The sequence below is a fragment of the Periplaneta americana genome, chromosome 4 (assembly GCF_040183065.1).
Source record: "Periplaneta americana isolate PAMFEO1 chromosome 4, P.americana_PAMFEO1_priV1, whole genome shotgun sequence".
Lineage (NCBI taxonomy): Eukaryota > Metazoa > Arthropoda > Insecta > Blattodea > Blattidae > Periplaneta > Periplaneta americana.
This window is the reverse complement of record NC_091120.1, coordinates 183,728,127-183,749,786: the sequence shown is the minus strand read 5'-3', so window position 1 is coordinate 183,749,786 and position 21,660 is coordinate 183,728,127. Positions and strand designations below refer to the sequence as shown.

Sequence of the window (21,660 nt, the reverse complement as noted above, 5' to 3'; positions counted from 1 at the left end):
TTTCCTATCGGAAGCACTTAAACTAGTTGCACCTGGCCTCACCGAGGATTTCGATCACCAGCCGCTAGTGGTTACTACAGGTGTGTAGTATTATGTGACAGGTTAGGTTTGATTAGGTGTGTAATATTGAGAGAGGTTAGGTTAGATTAGATTTGGTTAGGTGTGTAGTATTATTACTATGTTGGCGATATTGAAACCCACTGTTACATTAACGAAATATGACCGTAATTCTTCATTCACGCACGACGATTTTCGTATATAGGCTTAAGTAAGGTACGTATTTAGGGCGGGCTGGGTGGGCTTACAGCTCTTCCAGTGATCATATCAATTTCTAATCAATTCTATAAATCCAAGTTATTTTCAAGGTATTTTGTCAAGTTCCTACAGTGGCTGGGACATAAGTAATCTTCACCTAAATTTCTATGGTGCCATGTGAGCAAGCTAATCTAAACACTTCACTAACACAATCAGGAGAATAACACGTAGATTGCGTGCTGCAGAGAGACTGAACTGGACTGCTGAGCGTGTGGAGACGATTTTCTGCTGTTGCATTGATTTGATTCGACAGTTTTGTCTATACTTATTTACTGGCTTTTAAGGAACCCGGAGGTTCATTGCCGCCCTCACATACAGTAAGCCCGTCATTGGTCCCTATCCTGAGCAAGATTAATCCATTCTCGATCATCATATCCCACCTCTCTCAAATCCATTTTAATATTATCCTCCCACCTACGTCTCGGTCTCCCTAAAGGTCTTTTTCCCCTCCAGCCTCCCAACTAACACTCTATATGCATTTCTGGATTCGTCCATACGTACTACATGCCCTGCCCATCTCAAACGTCTGGATTTAATGTTCCTAATTATGTCAGGTGAAGAATACAATGTGTGCAGTTCTGTGTTGTGTAACTTTCTCCATTCTCCTGTAACTTCATCCCTCTTAGCCCCAAATATTTTCTTAAGCACCTTATTCTCAATCACCCTTAACCTATGTTCCTCTCACAAAGTGAGAGTCCAAGTTTCACAACCATAAAGAACAACCGGTAATATAACTGTTTTATAAATTCTAACTTTCAAATTTTTTGACAGCAGACTGTTTTGTCTATAATTAAAGTTAAATTGTTTGTTGTTATTGTAGATGAATTTGATGTGCAATTGTCTTTTTTTCTGCAGAATAAACAATGGCTCCAAAATACAAGCTGACATATTTCCCAGTCAAGGCCTTGGGTGAGCCTATCCGTTTTCTGTTGTCCTACGGTGGAATAGAGTTTGAGGACTACCGCTTTGAAAGCGAGAAGTGGCCAGAACTCAAGCCATGTAAGTTTTGAAAGGGCTTTGGACATGTATATTTGTGGGAGTGGCAGTGGTGGTGAAGAGGATTGGAAAGAACATAATGATAGTGTTGTAAATAAAGGCAATACAGCACTCCCAGTAGTTGAAGTATATTTGTAGAGTGATTGATGTAAATACAATGCAAAAATAATGTATTCTGCTGTTAGTGGATTGTCAGGTTGCAGAAGACAAATTTAATGGGCCACTAGTTACTGGATCGTTAACCAAGCATCTTTGGATTTCACAAGTGATGCAGTAGGACGTGAATGAATAAAAAGTGAACGTCGGCTGCTAGACTGATGTAAGGCATTGCTTTTATTGTTGTCAAAACTTGCAATAAATATAGACTCATATAGACCAGAAAGAAAGCAGGAACAGAAGTTTCTGTGAGAAAGATAAATATGCCTATTTGTTATTAGAAATAGTGCATGAGTGCATTGATTTTACAGAAAATAAACAGACAGACTACAGAGTACATAACCTCATCATCAGACGAACTAGAGTCTATAATAAAGAAATAAATAAGTTACGGTAATAACTTGTGCTATTTGTAGAATGCATGACTGAGTGAATGAAAGAATAAATGAATAAGTAATCAAATTACCGTATATCGATGGTTAAGAGGAGATACCTGTATCTACAAAAATAGTCATTTACTTTAACTACATTATTATTTAGATTAACTGCATTATTATTGTGTTCACAAAATTAGACTTGTACTAATATTTTGTTCTCAATTAGAAGATCTTGCAGAGCAAAAACATATATAAGAAATTTTTCTGTTTTGAGAAAATAATTTCTAAACAGCACTTTTTATTTACCTGAAAATGTACAGATATGAGTTATTACTTCTTAACCATCGATATGTAATATTATTTTAATATCGTGTATATAGACCTATTATACAAAATATCGCATGCCTGAATCTCATACAGGTAACATTATGATAAATCATAATATATAAACTACTCGTCAATACATAAAATGCACATAAGATGGTTGTCTAACGGAGGAATAAATAATATTATAGGATGGAAATCAGATCTCTAAGTTAGTGAATCCTTTAACGGACCAGTAACACTAAAGATGTTTCTTGCAACACGTCTTTCAAACTTATTGGTCTGTTAGCAAGTAACGAAGGAATAAATGCGTTCTTGCAACCCACCATATATGTTAGATTGCATCATGTGATGACAGTGTTATTGTTACAGAAAATATGACATTACTGTTAGGCTATATATCCGTTCACATGAAAAACAGCTTCATCAGAAAAATGCCATTTTCTTAACCAATGTTCGTTGTTTGCACATTCCCTTACAACAAAGTCACATAATTCCACCCGCCTATTAGGGTTGCCCTCGTTAAAGTTCGTGGACATGAATCAGTTTGAAGAGATGGTACTCCTCATGTTTCAAAACACGAAACACACTGGCATGACTGATGCCAAGCTCACATGCAACTTGGTGGGTCGATTTTTGTGGGGTGGTGTCGAATGCTTCCAGAATCCTTACTGTTCTTGCTGCATCCGTGCTACTGCGAGGCCTTCCAGAAGGTTTTTCTTTCTGGATGCTTCCCATTGCCAGCAGTTGTTTTCTCCACTTACCCACAGTTGACAGCTGCAGTGCTACGTTAAAGTCGCGTCTTGCCAATCTTGCGGCTCACTATCTTTACCCTATGTTATTGCCCCTGCTTCAACTGTAATTTGCTATTGCATGTTTAACGCCATTTTGACTAATGACGTAAGCACAGCATTGTTATGGTATGGTATTGTTATTTGCAGAATTGTCTTTCCAACTTCTTCTTCTACTATGGCACCACAGCCCGCAATCGAGCCCTGGCCTCCTCTATCCTTTTCCTCCATTCTTCTCTATCCTTTGCTGCTTGCCTCCGAGCTGCTGTCCCCAACAAAACTCTTGCATCCTCGTTCATCGAGCACCTATTGCCATAGCTGATGTGGATTATGTTTTTTCCAACACTGATATGTGGTATAAAAAAAATGAAATTCTGAGAAAAGAATTTCAGTAGTGTTAAGTAATGATGTTACTTCGCATTTATTTTGTCGCCCTCGGTAGTGTAGTTGGTATAGTGCTGGCCTTCTATGCTCGAGGTTGCGGGTTTGATCCTGGCCGAGGTCGATGGTATTTAAGTCTGTTTAAATGCGACAGACTCATGTCAGTAGATTTACTAGCATGTAAAAGAACTCCTGTAGGACAAAAAATCCGGCACACCGGCGACGCTGATATAACTTCTGCAGTTGCGAGCGATGTTAAATAAACCATAATTTATTATTATTTTTTTTTTTGTTGCAGCAATGCCTTTTGGGAAGACTCCTGTACTCGAGATTGATGGCAAGCAGACTCACCAGTCAGCTGCTATTTGTCGCTACCTCGGCAAACAGTTGGGACTGGCTGGCAGTGATGACTGGGAGGCACTGGAAATTGATGCTATTGTTGATACATTCACTGATTTCAGACAGCGTAAGACATTTTTCTTTATTTACTTGTTGATTTAAAAGCCTTACAAATTTCCAACTTTCCTATACATAGCACTTAGGCCCAGTTGTACGAACGTGGAATAAGGTCCAGTTAAAATTAATTTCATTATTATGCAAGAAATGTGTTGTATGAATTCGGAATAGTGTATTATCCGGAGGATATCTTACAAATACGCTATTTCATGCTTTCAGTAGCTGTTAAATTGTTATGTAGAGAATAAATTATATACAATGGCAACAACATTAGGCAAGGATCTTTGATACTGATTTTCAATCACTGTGGCAATTTGACGAGAAAGTCTCTGCGAGATGTATTTTAATTAGGTACAGTGAGAGGAAGTATTGAGGAATGGAGCACAGCTCTTCCTAGAACTGACTAGAGATAAGGTACGTTGTTATGAGTTACAAACTTTGACACTAAACAGATGATCTCACAGTCACCTCATGATGTTTAATTACAGTAAAACCTCTGTTATCCGTGGTAATGAAGGGGGTGGGCTGAATGGTTAATCGGAAAAATCAGATAATCCGTACCATAAAAGATTTTCGTAAATTTAGTGAATAATGTTTACACTTTCGTAATTTCATCTCTGGTCCTGTATTGAACACACCAGGTAGTGTATCAGAAGTTCACTGTTTTAAGTCTGGTTGTTAAGAACGAGTTTTTAAGGAGCAAGGAAACTCCTTGTATTGTCTGTCTGTGGAAAAATAGGAATAGTGGAGGCCTCGTGTTGTAGATTTACATAGTTTGTACAATTTATCTTTGATTTTTATTAAATTATCCACAGTTGTCACTCCAATCTCGTATTCTGAGATGAGCCACAGTTTCTCGTTCCCCAAACCACTTAGTTATTTGTGCTTTTTTGTATTTAGAATAACACGATTTCTTTTAATACTAGCGGAAGGCATTTTATATAGAAGTTACACAGTACGACAACTCAAACAGCTGTGTAAGAGTAAAGTTTCGTAATAACTCTATCTAGAAAAAAATTAGGTGCTAATATAATGTATGATAGAGAACTTCATATATTTCTGTAGCAAAAAAAAAAATGCCAGATAAAGACAGTCGGATAATCCGCCAATCAGTTAATAGGGAGATGGATGATCGGGGATCTACTGTATACTGTGGCTGAAAATGTCAGGTAGTTTCAGACTAGCTCTGTGTCAGTGTGTTGTATAAGTTGAAACTGAGTTTATATTTTAAAAGTTGATCAAATGTTTCACGTTGGTTAGTTATTGTAATGTAGTTGGTAGAGTGTCATTGCGTCTTTTTCTGTGAACAAGAGTGACGTTATGCTGTCTGTCGCCTGCATGTAGGATTGGCATTACTTCACTTTCCTACCAGGGCTGATCTCGTGAGCTCTGCACAGTACTACATAATGTATTTTTGAGAATGTAAAAACAGAAGAAAATAAGGTTTAAATACACTTGATCTGTGAAATGATTATGACTACGAATATTTCTGGCAAGATTTAGGCTAAAAAGGACACTGTTTTAAGTGTGCTGAAATTAATCAGTGATGATTTGGAACACGTGTAATTTTTTAAATACCTAATTAAAATTAAATTTTAAGCTTGTTTATAAGGCAATATTACAATATCAATATTGCGTTCTGCATTTCTGTAGGTTACCGTTTTTTGCTTATTATGTCCCTCTTTCTGCTCTTTAAATATGTAGGCTACTAAAAGTTACAGTACTGAAAAGTGATGAAAGCAGAATTACAGCTAGTTAGATGGAAGTTCATGTTGCGTGGGATCATAAATGAAGACATTTTATATGAATTGAAAAGAAAGCAGTTCTATAATATATCACATATGTATCACATTCACCATTTCTTCCAGTGCATCCTTCAGTAGGCAGTTTCTTCTTAGCCAGTGACCCAGCCAATTTCTTTTTCTCTTTCCGATCAGTTACAGCATTAATTATTCACCCACTCTTTCTAGGGCAGATTTATTTCTTATTCTGTCTCTCCATTTCACACGCTCCTTTCTCTCCACAACCACATTTTAAAATGCTTTCAGCCATTTCTCTTCATTTAGTCTTCATGTCCCTGTTTCTGTCCCATACAATGCCGCACTCCACACAAAACACTTCACTAGTCTCTTCCTTAGTTCTTTTTCCAAAGGTGTGGAGAAGATGCTCCTTTTTTCTATTAAAAGCTCCCTTTGTATCTTTGGGCATAACACTATGAAAGAATGTTACCGGTACCCTAGATCATATATACCCAGATAGGTCGGCCTTATAGACTTTGAGGATAACTTTTGTCAGGTTTACTACGCTGCCATCTAGTTGTTACATAAGAAGTCACGTCATAATTCCCATTTGAATTGCATTAGCGACTGTGCTGCCATCTCATGTTCGTTTACGGTGGATGGGTGGCGATCCTGGCGGTTGTTCTCTTCAAAGTGCTGCCGATTTTAACATAGCGATGAGTTATCTGTTACATATATGATCTAGGCTGGTACTAAAATATGCCATCCCTACCAATATTGTCAATTTTGTTGTGAAAGAAGAATATCAAGAGAAAATATTAACATCCAGTTATGAGTATGTACCATATTTACCAATGTTTTCAAGCGACATATCATTACAGCACTTTTAAATTTAGGACTCCATCCAACATTTCTTCTATGCATATTTTCTATTCATCAACAAATACAAAATCCAAACCAATAATTGAGGAAAAATGGCTGCACATAAGGAAAACAAAAGTGGATAAATTCATAGATGGAAAACTTTCTTTTCATGTCAGAAACACTAAAACATCACATTTGTTAAAATACTGAAATCAATTTTGGAAGCAACACAAGTGACTGTACTGAACACGTACTGTCCCTCAAAAAAAGAATGAAATGTTTGAATACACTAAGGGCGGAATTCATAATCGTCACTTACAAATGAGTGAACCCTTAAGTGGTTACTTATACTCATTTCTAATTCATAGTTGTCCCTCATTCACATAATGAGTGATTACTTAAGTGAGCTAATCTGTACCCTTAAGTGACCACTCATTTTCAAAATGGATACTGAGAATGATTTTGAGGATTTTGTGGAGTTTGTTGAACGAAATGAGGAAAATATATGTGTCCCAAAAAGGTATATTAGAGACGTGGAGAATCCTCTGGAAATGTATAGTGAACTAGAATTTAAGAAGCGATATCGTTTTCAGATCAATTTGAAGATGTTGCTTTAGCCAAATTGATCGTTATTTATTTACTTATTTGTATAATTATTTATTTACTTACTTACCGGTACTTACTTATTTACTTGTTTATTTATTTATTTATTTATTTATTCATTCTATAACAGGGCAAAGCCCCAATTACAATAGACAGTACAGATATTTGTTTAAAAAACATAGAATCTATATATATAATTTGAACTGGTAATGGAAATTACGGGAAAACGGCTGAACGGATTTTAATAAATAACCCCTCATTTTGAAGCTTGGAACCCAAATTTTTTCGGAAAAGTAGTAATTTTCAGTGAAATGTCAATTTTCCTACATCATTTTCGTATTTTTCAAAATCCATCTGTCGTCAGTTTTGAGAACTAATTTTATCGAATCACGGCTGACTTGATTGAATTTCAGAACAAAACACACACTACAATAACCAATAGGCTATTACACGAAGGCCATGACCTGCAGGATTGCCGACATATTTAGAGCTCAATTCAATTTGTTATTAAAAACTGATTCTGCAGTGTATAATTTTCTGAGTATAGCTGTGTATTGGATATTCAAATCTACGAAACTTGAGATGGTTTGATGACATTATTACCATTAGAAATTAAATATTATTATAGTTAATATCATGATGCATCTATTTTTCATTAATTGTACATAATATTGATGCTATATTGATGACATGAAAGTGAAACGTTTTGAGGTTATGTAAGTAAATGTAGAGAATATCTTAATTTAGATCTTCATTTCTATAATTTACTGAGTGGCTGCTATATATAACTACAAAACTTAAGTAAGATAATAATATTGTTATTAAAAATCAAATATTTTTGTACTTATTAACCCAGTGGGGTTGGGTCTTTTTCATATACTTAATGGCGGTGTAGTGTAGATATTGATATGTGTCATTGTCTTCAGTATTGGCTCGAGAGAGCGCAAAAATTACAGTTCCTAAGGAAAGATAAAAAGGTATTACTTACTGATAAAATAAGAGGCCTAGAAAATTTTGTAGTCTCCAGATCATTTCAGCAAGATCTCTTAGTAGGATAAAATATTATTGTATAACTTATAAGCACATTAACCACACAAATTGACATATTACAATGTGTACATTACAGTAATGCAATTTCAAATCTTGTATAGCTATTACTTACTGATAAAATAAGAGGCCTAGAAAATTTTGTAGTCTCCAGATCATTTCAGCAAGATCTCTTAGTAGGATAAAATGATTTTACGATCTACATTTCAAGTTCTACATGCAGCAGCTATACGAAAATGCTATTGTTCGAAATCTTAGCAAACCTGACATTTTTTTAACTTTTTCCTACAATCCACAATGACCTGAAATAGCTACTGCTATCGTCCTGACATCGATACTTGCGTTTTCGCGTTGAAACTCAAAAACTGAAGTTGGATACATTCAAGAAAAAGTATTTGGCCTAAAAAAATCCATTCAGAGGGAATATGTTTCATTATTATGGAAGCAAATAACTATCAAAAAGACAAGTATTCTTCATTGAAAATAAATCTGAAAAATTTTTATTTGAACGTCTAACGAACTTAGTTTGCAGCAGCATTTGCTGCACAAGCCACTAGTTGTATATAACATGAAAAAAGAGATAAATCAGATACAAGTGTAATTACAAATAAAAAAAAAAACAAATGGATACTACCTAAATAAAAAACACAGATCTGGATATAAATGAAAAATACCAAATAAAAATAAATTAAGAAGAGTTAAGTATAGATATCATAGCCAAAAATGTAAAATCTATATATATATAATTTGAACTGGTAATGGAAATTACGGGAAAACGGCAGGACGGATTTTAATAAATGACCCCTCATTTTGAAGCTTGGAACTCAGTTTTTCGGAAAAATAGTAGTTTTCAGTGAAATGTCAATTTTTAAACATAATTTTCCTATTTTCCAAAATCCATCTGTCGTCAGTTTTGAGAACTAGCTAATAGCATTCACGGCCGACTTGATATACCCTTCCCTTTTTTGTAAAGGAGAAGCGAAGCGAGCATCAAGTCGGCCGTGTTCCATTTCAGAATAAAACAAAACACATACTACAGTAAACAATATTACACGAAGGCCATGATCTGCAAGAATGCTGACATATTTAGAGCTCAAATTAAATTGGTTATTAAAAACTTAACTTACTAAAAATAATTTACAGGTTCGATTCTGTGGTGTGTAATTTTCTGGGTACAGCTGTGTATTGGATATTAAAAACTACAAAACTTGAGGTGGTTTTGATGACATTATTACCATTAGAAATGAAATATTATTGTAGTTAATGCCATGATGTGACTATTTTCCATTAATTATACATATTAATGCTATATTGATGATATGGAAGTGAAACTTTTGGGGTTATGTAAGTAGATGTAGGGAATAACTTTAATTAGATTTTGATTTCTATATTTTACTGAGTGGCGGCTATATAGTATATGTTACTGAAAGCTATAAAACTTACGTAAGTTAATAATATATTAAAAATCAAATATTTTTATAATTATTAATCAAGTGGGATTGGGTCTTTTTCATATATTTAATGGCGGTGTGGTGTAGATATTTATATGCGTGGTTCTCTTCAGTATTGGCTCGAGAGAGAGTATCTTTCATTGTTATGGAAGCAAATAACTTTCCGAATGTCTGGTATTCTTCGTTGAAAATAAATCTGAAAAATGTTTATTTGAACGTCTAATGAACTTAGTTTGCAGCATTTGCTGCACAAGCCACTAGTGTGGCTATAATTGGCAAATTACAGAGTTAATATAACGCTATGTTAATAAATTCAATATACAGTATTATATAGTAGGCCTAATAGGCTTAATTTATTTATTTAAGAAATTCACTACTACAGAACATGTGTTCCAATTAGTAGGATATCTGATTATAACTAACATGCAACTACAATTTAAAATATCATGAAACTGTTGCTGTATATAACTTATTCAGTACAATAATATTGATAACTCGTTGTTATAGCAACTCCACATGTAGAGCTGCTTTCGATTAGTTCAATGAGAGTCAGCTTTTTTTATGACGTCATGTCCGGCAGCTGTAAGTGAGCATTTATTACGTGAAAATAAGTGTTGTTTATGAATTCGGCATTGACTTAAGGGTTCCCTTATTATAAGCAAGCACTTATTATTTAAGGGTTCACTCATTTTATAAGTGACGACTATGAATTCCACCCTAAGTCCCAGATCGAGACTTGGTGCACTGATACACAAGATAACGCAAAATTGAGTTATTTAAATTCACAGCTTCACCATGTTAACTAAATGTCCAGGGCAGTCTTGAATTACAAGAGGGAAATTGCTATTAATGTCAGTTTTATTGTTTCAGAAATTGGGCTTTATCACTATGATAAGGATGAAGTAGCCAAGGAAAAGAAATGGGGACCACTGAAGGATGAAACTGTGCCTTATTACCTGGGCAAGTTCGATGAAGTTGTGAAGAAGAATGGAGGATATTTTGTTGGTGGGAAGGTAAATATTAAATAACTATTTTCGTGAAGAATGGTTTTTTTCTTTTATTAAAATGACTATTAACATGTCCTATATTTGAGTCACTGATGTATTTATTATACGCGATTATTTACATCCGTCTTTTCGTAGTAATACCCACTTTTTTTTTATAATACTAAGCAACTGGATTGTTGTTGTTGTTGCATATCTAAATGTAGTCATGATAAATCTGTGGATAATTGAGGAGATGACTTTACAAATATTCAATACATTTCCACGGAAGTTGTTTTAATTTCAAATTAAAATTCCTTTAAGAGACGAATTTCTGGTTGATTGATAGATATGTCATTTTGCAATATTCATGAATTGTTTAATTATAATTCTGAAAAACATCATTTTACTTTAGCTCTTGCATATTGATGCTCCAAGATTGTATATTAAATTTAAAATCACAGAATTTTTGGATTCATTCTTTTGTGTATTACTGAAGTGACCAATCAAATTTCGTTTGTTTTAGTTAACTTGTCCCTCTTACTTTAAATTTAATTTTCCATACATGATTCCACACCCAACTACCTTGCCTCTCGGTTTACTCTCCTAGCTTCACATCATAATCTTAATACACGTTCACAGCACAATCTGTTGCTATCAATACCACATCATCAGACATCTCTGTACTCAAGTTCTTTCTCAATAGCCATGGCCCGCTCATGGAATTCGCTGCCGCTGGAAATCAGGGGTAGTCTTAGTCCTCAGTTGTTTAAAATTAGGTTGTTTAGAAATATTTTAAATTCACAGAATTAGTTTTTTAGGTATAATTTTTATTTATTTATTATTATTATTATTATTATTATTATTATTATTATTATTATTACTACTACTATTATTATTATTATTATTATTATTATTATTATTATTATTATTATTATTATTATTATTATTTTACACAGTCATTACTTTATTTTTCCATTAACACTAATATCTAGGTAATTGTCATTGTCTCAATGTAACACGTGCTGTGCTGATCATACTAATTCTACTATTCCTTTAGTTGTGAGATTATATTCATATGTATTAATTTTTTTTTTTTTTTTTTTTTTTTTTTTTTTTTTTTTTTTTAAGTTAATACTGTATACTAGAAAGTATTTTCCTGTTTGTGATTATGTATTCAGTCTTTTTTTTTATTATACATTTTTTTATTATTGTTATTTTAAAGTATATTTCGCATTGAAATTACTGGTTGAGAAACGTAGAGAATTTAATCTAGAAACGCATATGGCATTCATTGACTTTAAAAAGGCTTTTGATAAAGTTAATCGGAATAAATTACTTCAGATTTTGGCAGATGATCAAGTACCTCAACAGATTATACAAAATATTTACAATATATAAAAAACAACCATCATAGCAATTCGAAGCAACAATAAACTTTCACAATGGCGACCTATTTATAGTTGAGTACGACAAGGCTGTGGCCTTTCACCACTTCTGTTTATTATATATATATAAATAGAATCATTCAAGATTGGCGACAGACACACCATGGATTTATTCCAATTAATCGAAATTTGCAGCTTGATGCTTTACTTTTCGCTGATGATTTAGTTCTCATGGCATCAACTGAAGATGATTTACAATATTCAGTACACAATTTAAATATGGTCAGTGAAAAATATAACATGGAAATTAATATTGAAAAATCGAAAATCATGTCATTTTGTGGGAAATTCCCTGTACCGAGCAAAATCTGTATGAATAATAAAATAATAGAGTAAATACCTTCACTTACCTTGGCTATACACTATCACCTTATGATGAAGTAGATATTGCTGAAAAAATATGTAAATATAATAAAACAATGGGGATCACTAATAAATTCATGAAACCTTCACTAGTACAAAGACACACAAGAATAGGCTTGTATAAAACCTTAGCAAAGCCAGTATTAAGCTATGGTAGCGAAGCGTGGACTGTGAAGAATAAAGATGTCAGTAGAATAACAGCAAGTGAGATGAGGTTCATGAGAGCAACAGCTGGATATACTCGCTGGGATCATAAAAAAAATGAGGACATAATGCAAGAACTTCAAATAGAACCCATTATGCAGTTCATCAGCAAATATCAACTTCAGTGGAAGGGTCATCTCGAATGAATGAATCGATGCAGAATTCCAAAAGCACTGTTTCATTAGCATCCATATGGCAAAAGATCTCTAGGCCGTCCAAAGAAGAGATGGACTGAAAATTCTAGTTTGAGACTGTAACAGGCCACTTGGCCTAATACTTGTTAGGAAGATGATGATGATGATGATGATGATGATGATGATTATTATTATTTTTAAGTTAATATTGTATACCAGTATGTATTTTTCTGTATGTGATTTGATCCTGGTTGGGTGGAAGAGAAGGCCTGATGGCCTTAACTCTGCCAGGGAAAATAAAACTATTATTATTTAGAAATATTTTTGAAAGTGTGTATCCAATGCCTACCCACTTCAGTTACGGGATTCGGATTATGTACTGTATTTCATCACATAATCATCGCATTTTTTATTTATTTATTTTTTTTTTTTGAGGGGTGAAAATATAGGATACTAACATTATGTGAAGAATAAATTAAAATGGTAACGATTGGTTGTGTCAACTTTCAGTGATCAGCTTCCCTGTAACAGGGGAGTCTGCGAGCAAACTGGGTCAAGTTGTGTGATTCTTAGCAGAAAAGGAAGGAGAGGGCAACCGGTGTTAATGTGCACGTCTGGAACTGTAACATGAATAATACCTTAAAAAATAAAAATTACTGTGGTGTTACTGAATTAGAAACACTTTTTTATTGACTAAAAACATTCACAGTATTGTTGAATCAGATGTATCTGTATATCTGATAAACTGAAGTCGATATTATCTACTACTGTACCAATCTGCGGAAATAATTGGTCTAGGCCAAAGAAAAAAAGTATCTGAACACTCTTAAACAACCACCACTCACAACCGACAATTGTACTGAACTGAAGACATTTACAGTCATTGACTTGGTGCTAACATCTCACACCCCACTCCATTCACTTTCGTCAACGTCCACTACTGTTTCTCGCACGTTCGACCGTGAGCGTGAAGATACGTTGTGTAGCAGTGGTGGCACATTTTTTAAAATTCTTGACCGTGTAGGATTGCCAACCCAGCTGTATTTTCCAGGATCTCCCAGATTTGTCCCTAATTTTTAACAGTCTCCCAGCTCCTGTATTATTCTTGTCTTCGAGCATTTTTATCCCTTATTTTTTGCATAATGTAACAATTTTTATTCTAAATATTTGATTTTGCCGTGAATGATGATTGTTTATATGATGAGTTTTGTTGTTCAAGAGATGCATTAAAATATGCAGTCTTTATAAAATGTAATGCTTGCCAAGAAGTGTTTTAGTGCTGACCTGTTTAAAATCAAACCATATTAATGTTATAAATTTGGAAAAGCTGGCTAGTTTTGTTCTAAGCTTACCAAGTACTAATGCTCATACAGTACAAAGAGGGTGTTTCACCTCATGAACAATAATTGAGGACCGTTTTTGCAAAACTTGCTAACTGAAGAAACTGAGTTCTACAGGAGAGACAAAACACTGTAGTAAGCAAAATTTTGCTGTAACTCTCACATAGCAGAAAGCAAGTTTTGAAAAATCGATCACACTTTGACACACTACAATGAAGAGAAATAATCAAATTTTACTAAGACGCCTTTAACATCATGTAGAGGCGTGCCTTATGTTAACGAATCCATCAAAATCTCAATTTTGCAAATTTTACAGTTAGCAAGTTTTGCAAAAATGGTCCTCAATTGGACAGGTGTTCGAAATATTATTTTATTATTTTAATGTACCGAAGTACATATGATATTTCCATGCAGATATTCTGTGTCATCATATGATGAAAGAGTAATGGAACGGAGAAAAATTCTCTCCGGCGCCGGGATTTGAACCCGGGTTTTCAACTCTACGTGCTGACGCTTTACCCACTAAGCCACGCCGGATTCCACCCCGGCGTCAGACAATCGTCTCAGATTAAGTTCCAACTCTTGGGTTCCCTCTAGTGGCCGCCCTCTGCACTACGTCATAGATGTCTATGAACATAGGACCGAAGTCCACACATGTGCTGAGGTGCACTCGTTATGAGTGACTAGTTGGCCGGGATCCGACGGAATAAGCGCCGTCTTAAATCACGAAGTGATTTACGCATATCATATATTATTTTAATGTACCGAAGTACATATGATATTTCCATGCAGATATTCTGCGTCATCATACAATGAAAGAGTCACTCATAACGAGTGCACCTCAGCACATGTGTGGACTTCGGTCCTACGTTCATAGACATCTATGACGTAGTGCAGAGGGCGGCCACTAGAGGGAACCCAAGAGTTGGAACTTAATCTGAGACGATTCTGTCCGACGCCGGGGTGGAATCTGGCGTGGCTTAGTGGATAAAGCATCAGCACGTAGAGCTGAAAACCCGGGTTCAAATCCCGGCGCCAGAGAGAATTTTTCTCCATTCCATTACCCTTTCATCGTAGGTGTTCGAAACATGAGCACAACACTTTTAATCAAATCAGAGCTGAAAACTGCAGTCGACTTCAACTATTACAAGAGACATCTGTCTCTTAATTTAAGCCCAGCTTCCGAAGTGTGAAATAAAGTTGCTTTTTAGTAACTGAATCAAATAATTTGTCTATTTTCTATGTGAAATTTTGTCGATTTCTTAGTCTCCCGTATTTTCTCCAAAAACAGTTGGCAAACCTGTGACTGTGATAAACAGAAATCACCATATGATAATTATGTGGGGAAATTTTGAAGTTCTGATCAGTTTGTTTATAAATAAGGGTGCGATCATTATGCGATGGTGGTGATTATGCGATGAAATACGATATTTAAAAGTAAAATAATTTAAATATAATTCTGTATTTCCTGTGCAGCTGTCATGGGCAGATTTTTACTTCGTTGGACTCCTCGACTATCTGAGTCACATGATGAAGGAGAAGGACATTGTGGCAAATTACCCACATCTGAAGGCGCTGAAGGAGAAAATCGAATCTCTGCCAGCCATTAAAGCTTGGATTGAGAAACGCCCACACAGTGACCTTTGAGGGCAAGAACAGTACAAGCTCCAACAGAAGAATGATCCACATTATACTCCATATATCTGTTAATGCTGATTATTCACTTGTGTTAATCCTGAAATGTCCTGTGCTTCTAAAATTAAAGTTGATTATATAAGAGTATTATTTTCTAAGATAACTTTGTATTTTGCATATCAAGTTTCCCTGCTATTGCTGAAACGTTGTATTAAATAGAACATGGTTCTACAAAACTCAGGATTTTCTTGTCCCATAAATTTTAAGTCCCAGATGTTTGTGCCTTTGAAATAGACACTGGAGTAGAAAGTAAATTTCAATTTTTATGACAGCTAAGTTTTGAATGACTGAAAGAGTAATTAATTATAAAGTTTGAGTCACTTTACTCTAATGAAAACTGCGTAGGTTGGTTGCTCCTGGCTACCAGACATACTATTCTCTAAGAAAATCTTCCACTACTGTCACATAAAATTCATATTTGAAATCCTAGTGGAGCCATTCGAGTTTATATCGTCATATATGATACTAACATATTTTATGTAATGCTGCTTACAAAATAGCGGAAATAACATTGAAGACTGGCAGAATATTTTTTTATATCCTTGTGGCCTTGTGCATAATCTACTCTGGATGTCTATTTTGTATTAAGCACTACAGTTTATATATAGATTCCCTTGAGAATCGTTCTTTCAGGTATTAGAGTTTCTGAATATACATTGAACCATAATGTGTTAATTGCTTGTAAACGCCATTGTATGTGATGTTGTATTCAAAGTTGTTTATTCTAGTTTATAAATCAGAAGTGACAGTTTTCAGAGGATTTGGAAAGAAAATTAGCCAGTGATGTAAGATTAAAATACTCAGGTTCTGAGTGCTGAAGTAATTCATGTAATTGTTCAAATTCAAATTTGAGGATCCTTTCCATTTATTCAGAGATGACGGGAATTGCAGTTTTTGTATTTTGCAAGGAGCAGTTGTTAACATCATTATCACTTCTGATTCTAATAATTACATAATCTGAAGGTATAAAAGAATTTTATGCAGATGTATGTATACTTAATGTGTTCAGAAAAGTTATAGTTCCTGTATTTCAGATCTGAAATTTGTATTATTGTTTCAAAAAGAATTGAATAAACATTATAAAAGTCCTACTTTGTTTTTCAGTTGTTACTATAGATAGTACACTTTTGCTCTGTAGTATATCAGACATGTGAATGTACTAAATATCCGTGTAATTATGATCTTGAAAATAACCAAATGGTTGCAAATGGTGATGGAATTGGAGTGAAATCATTTTTCCTTCTGGTTTCGCGGTAGTAATTTACATATTCTGTTGTATCAGCTTGGATTTTCTGAATGTCTGTGCACTCACTGGTGATACATTGATGTGATTTTACACTGGTGCTATTAGTTTCAATATCCAACTATCGCATGGAAAACACAGTTTTCAGTGAGGATTTTTTGACTAATATACTAAGTATAAACATTCTTTCATAATTTAATAGGGAGGTTATATTATGTATACAGTACATGTACAGAATACTAAAAACGCTTAATTTTATGAAAAGAAAAAGTGTATTTTTATGGCATCATGTTACTTTTTTTTTTTTTTTTTTTTTTTTTACACTATTTGGTAATGGTAAGATAGGGTTTCCATACATCAGCATTTATGCGGACATGTGCGCTATTTGATAATAAAAAATAGCCGTCTGCATACATTTTTGGAAATCCTCTAATTTGTCCACATTTTCAATATTGAAATCTTAGTTCAACCAGATACATCCTTCATTTTGTTGAATACAAGTAAGTTATTAAATTCCATGGATTACACTTACCATGGATTCTATGAAAGGGCTTGTTTTAATGAAATTTAATTTCAGACATTTTACATTTAATGAAGAATTGTGAAAAAAAATTAGATGTAGTGATAAATATGCAAAAGCGATATAAATGACGAAGTTGGTACACTTGTGTTCAAAAATACCTGACCTCTACTAATAGTAATTGATAATTTGTTCGTGTAAGTGTAACTTTAGTTATTACCTGTAAGAATAGATGGCGAAGATAACAATCAGTGTCGCCAATAGTACATAGAAGAAGGAAATATGGTTTATTTAATGACGCAACTGCAGAGGTTATATCAGAATCGCCGGTGTGCCGGAATTTTTGTCTCGCAGGAGTTCTTTTTACATGCCAGTAAATCTACTGACATGAACCTGTCGCATTTAAACACACTTAAATGCCATCGACCTCGGCCGGGATCGAACCTGCAACCTCGAGCATAGAAGGCCAATGCTATCCAACTGCGCTGCCGAGGGTGACTAGTATATAGATTTACCTGTAACAACATTTTATCCCCATCTGCTGATTATAAAAAGCACTAGATTTAGCTGGAAAGCGGCTGATATTGTCAATTATGAGAATAATTTATACTTAATCTACATAAAGATTTTCCCAACACATTTTTACTTGTCCCAATAATAGTGTCACCTATTGAGAATTAGTAGAACTATTTCAAAGTTTGTCCAGTTTTTATATCCTAATATCTACTACAGTAATACCATTTTTATTTTTACAAATAGTAGCAAGATGCTAGTCACGTGTAGGCCTATAGGAAAAATAAAATTCGCGGGCTGTATGAGATATGCTGGCCCCCACAGAGCTAGTGTTTGTTAGCTTCAAAAGCGTCAGAAAATTTTCTTTCAGAAGGGCATACTTCATACTTCCGTAATTCCATACGCAAAAGTTACTAGTATTGACACAGTCTAGTATATACAGTCACGAAGCTCAATACGTAGTAAATATGCATCCATAGATAGTTACTAACCACTAGGATCGCTAATGTCGCTTCATTACAGACAATGAGAAATAGTACCGGCACAGGCTATTGTTCCTAGCATCCTCACAACTCAAGCTTCCTGACTATATATACTAGACTGTGGTATTGATTGTTGCTGGACAATGGTACGCTCGAGCAGAGGTGCAGCCATCTTGCAACTGCTGCTGAAACTGCAATACGATGAATTTTTCCGAATGCTATTGTTGTATTATATAAATTTCATTGAATGCCGCGTCTGTGGCTGAAGCGCTAGAGCGCTAGACTTTCATCCAGACGATCGGGGTTCGATCTGCAGTCAGTTCGTGATGAAATTTGTAGCGGACAAAGACGTTGCAGAGGGTTTTTCTCGTGGTAATTCCGTTTCCCTTTATCATTCCACCAACACACGCCACCTCTCCCTCATTTCATATATGTCATTCATTCATAGTATTCTTTCACTGCAAACCCAGCATTCTCCAGTCTTTTCTATTTTCTGCCTTCCTCTTTGTCTTCTCATATAATCCATATACCGCACATCGGATACAAGACTAGCACAACTCAAAAAAATTGAAAATTGAGTTAGTACCATAACTGGATAGCTATAACAATGTTCTCCCAACTATAAGACTGACACATCTCTCTAAGTCAACTGTTTCACGACAGATGGGGCAAAATTGTGTTTCACTGAAGTAAGAATTATTTATATTAGCTACAAAACAGACACAACTCGAGTTGTATCAAATTATTCAAGTTTGAGTTGTGCCAGTCTTGTATCCGATGTGCATTATCTTAATGTCATCTATCATCTGATATCTTCTTCTGCCCCGAACTCTTCTCCCATTCACCATTCCTTCCAGTGCATCCTTCAGTAAGCAGTTTCTTCTCAACCAGCATCTATCATCTACAATTTTTTTTTTATAATAATAAAATATCCATATTTTATATGTTGGACAGTAGTAAAAATATCTGTGATACTCTCCTTTAAACACGAATAGTCTGTATGGAAAATAGGAAAACTCATTTTTCTCATGAGAACCAAATAGCCATTTGTGTTTCCTATAAACTTACAAGTTAAACGCGTGGTGATGTTTCAGGGGTAGCTATTTTTGTTGTATGAATTTTGAAACACCTTGTACTTCCGAATTCGTTTTTATATAGGTAAACTGACATCAATGCCATCTGTACACACAACGTTCTTCTAGTTTATAAATCGTATTGCATTTGTCGCAAGATTGGTGACAAGATGGTCTCTTTGTGTTCAGACTGATGTTTTTCTCTCTCGTTGTAATATTGCGTGTTATTTTGTTTACACAGTTTATTTCTGGAAAGAGAAGAGTTTAATATTGTGTTTTAAGTGACTGCGCTGATGAACTGAAATAAAGACCAATAATTCGGCGAAGTTTAAAGTTTTAGCTAACTGTAATGTGAAACGCGTCATTTCATATTCTTTCTGTTTTTGTGCACGTAAAACGTTTCTGTGGAATAAGTGTTTGTGTCTGTTTGAATATAGAGAAGAAGATGATACGAAGGAATTGGTATAACACAATGGTAAGTTACATTCTGATAATGGATAATTTTACAAGAGAGGGTAGTTTGAGTACTACTTCAAAATAAAGTGTATAAATCAAATTAAGCTTTCATTGCGTTCGTCTATATAAATAAAATAATGTTTTTGCAGTACTATAAGCTTGGCCAAATAGAAGTTGAAAATTTATGTGTGTTAATATTTAATTTTAAAATGACAATGTCATAAAGAGAGCTGTGTTTTTATATTTGCTGTTACAAGAAATACGAAATAGTAATTTATATAAAATTAAGAGAGGTTTCGCTAAAAAATGGTAGGTGACAGCACCAAATACACTGTGGTCTTCGTTGGTTTTTTAAGAACAAAAATGATAATTTGACCTTAGAAGTTCAATAAAATGTCTTGCTAGTAGTTAATTTGCAATTTTAACTTGAAAACTGTTTTGAATTCTGTCGCATATCAGCTTTTATAACTGAACAACTCATTAAATAGTCAAAAGAATGTCAAATGAGTAAAACAAGCATTTTCGTGTAAAAAAAAAAAAAAAGGGCTAGATTAGAAAATGGATCGAAATCAAACTGCATCTCTAAAATTGTAAGAACGTGCAAAAATATTGTTCATGCCAAAAAAAAGAAAAAAAAAAAAAGACTGGATTAGTGTCGAAATAAGCTAGAATTAAAAAAAATTACCATCTTAAAAATAATGAGATTATCAGGATTAACTCACCGATTGTGCTGACTAATCACAATTCATCAGGATCAGTATGCATTGTTGCAACGACAGTGAAGTTAAGCTTTTCTGCAGGTCAATCTTTTTATCAAGAGTATACCAAACTTTAAAAACATGCATATGCGTACAAACTTTAACTTAAATAAAATTTATATTTGAACATACAAATCTGAGGTATTATATGCACAAGTGTATACTAATTGAAATTATTTGTATTTAATATTAGCATTTATTATAATTAAAATTTACTTAAAGAATACATTGCTGCATCTATAATGGCATGATATGTGATTGCATAGCAGACCGAGAACATCCGTGCTGTGTAGAAATCAAACAATACGAAGAAATTAAATTTGTAAAGGATCCTGATGAAGGGAAGTTCTGAAAGATGATATTAGTGAGGGTAGTTACAATTTTTAGGTAGTTTATTATGAGTGTTGCTTGACGTTAAAGAATGGATGATCATACTTAAGGTCAAGATTTAGCAAGATTATTATTAATAATGTGTATTAGAAAGAAGAGGATTCCAATGAGTAAAACCATGTGAAGTGTTAAGTGTTAAATAGGAAATGTGTGTCTAATGCCTACCCACTTGCGTGATTAGAGTTCCTCATACTGCTGATAGATGGCAGGACTGTGACCCATTTTTCAAATTGCACACCACTTCGGCTGGCCACGTTATGTATGATGTGTATTTGTCAAGTTAGTACAGTGATTTTAAATAGGATAGGCAAGATAAAATTTAAGAATGGTATTTTGAAAGCGTAATAATAATAATAAATAATAATAATAATAATAATAATAATAATAATAATAATAATATAATAGAATATATACCGTAAAGTCCACACCTGTGGAGTAACGGTCAGCGCGTCTGGGCCCGCGAAACCAGGTGGCCCGAGTTCGAATCCCGGTCGGGGTAACTTCACCTGGTTGAAGTTTTTTCCGGGGTTTTCCCTCAACCCAATACGAGCAAATGCT

The 21,660-nt window shown here is 34.3% G+C and overlaps 1 protein-coding gene across 1 annotated transcript in view; it reads left to right on the top strand.

The window, feature by feature from the left end:
• LOC138698979 (uncharacterized) overlaps positions 1-16,756 on the top strand; it is a 54,156-nt gene extending 37,400 nt beyond the window's left edge. Inside the window, exons 6-9 of the mRNA XM_069825166.1 lie at positions 1,176-1,314; positions 3,639-3,806; positions 10,371-10,513; positions 15,449-16,756. Coding sequence (XP_069681267.1) covers positions 1,176-1,314; positions 3,639-3,806; positions 10,371-10,513; positions 15,449-15,619 — 621 coding nt within the window. The 3' untranslated portion in view covers positions 15,620-16,756. The remainder of the gene's footprint in view (positions 1-1,175; positions 1,315-3,638; positions 3,807-10,370; positions 10,514-15,448) is intronic.
• The last annotated feature ends 4,904 nt before the right edge of the window (positions 16,757-21,660 follow it).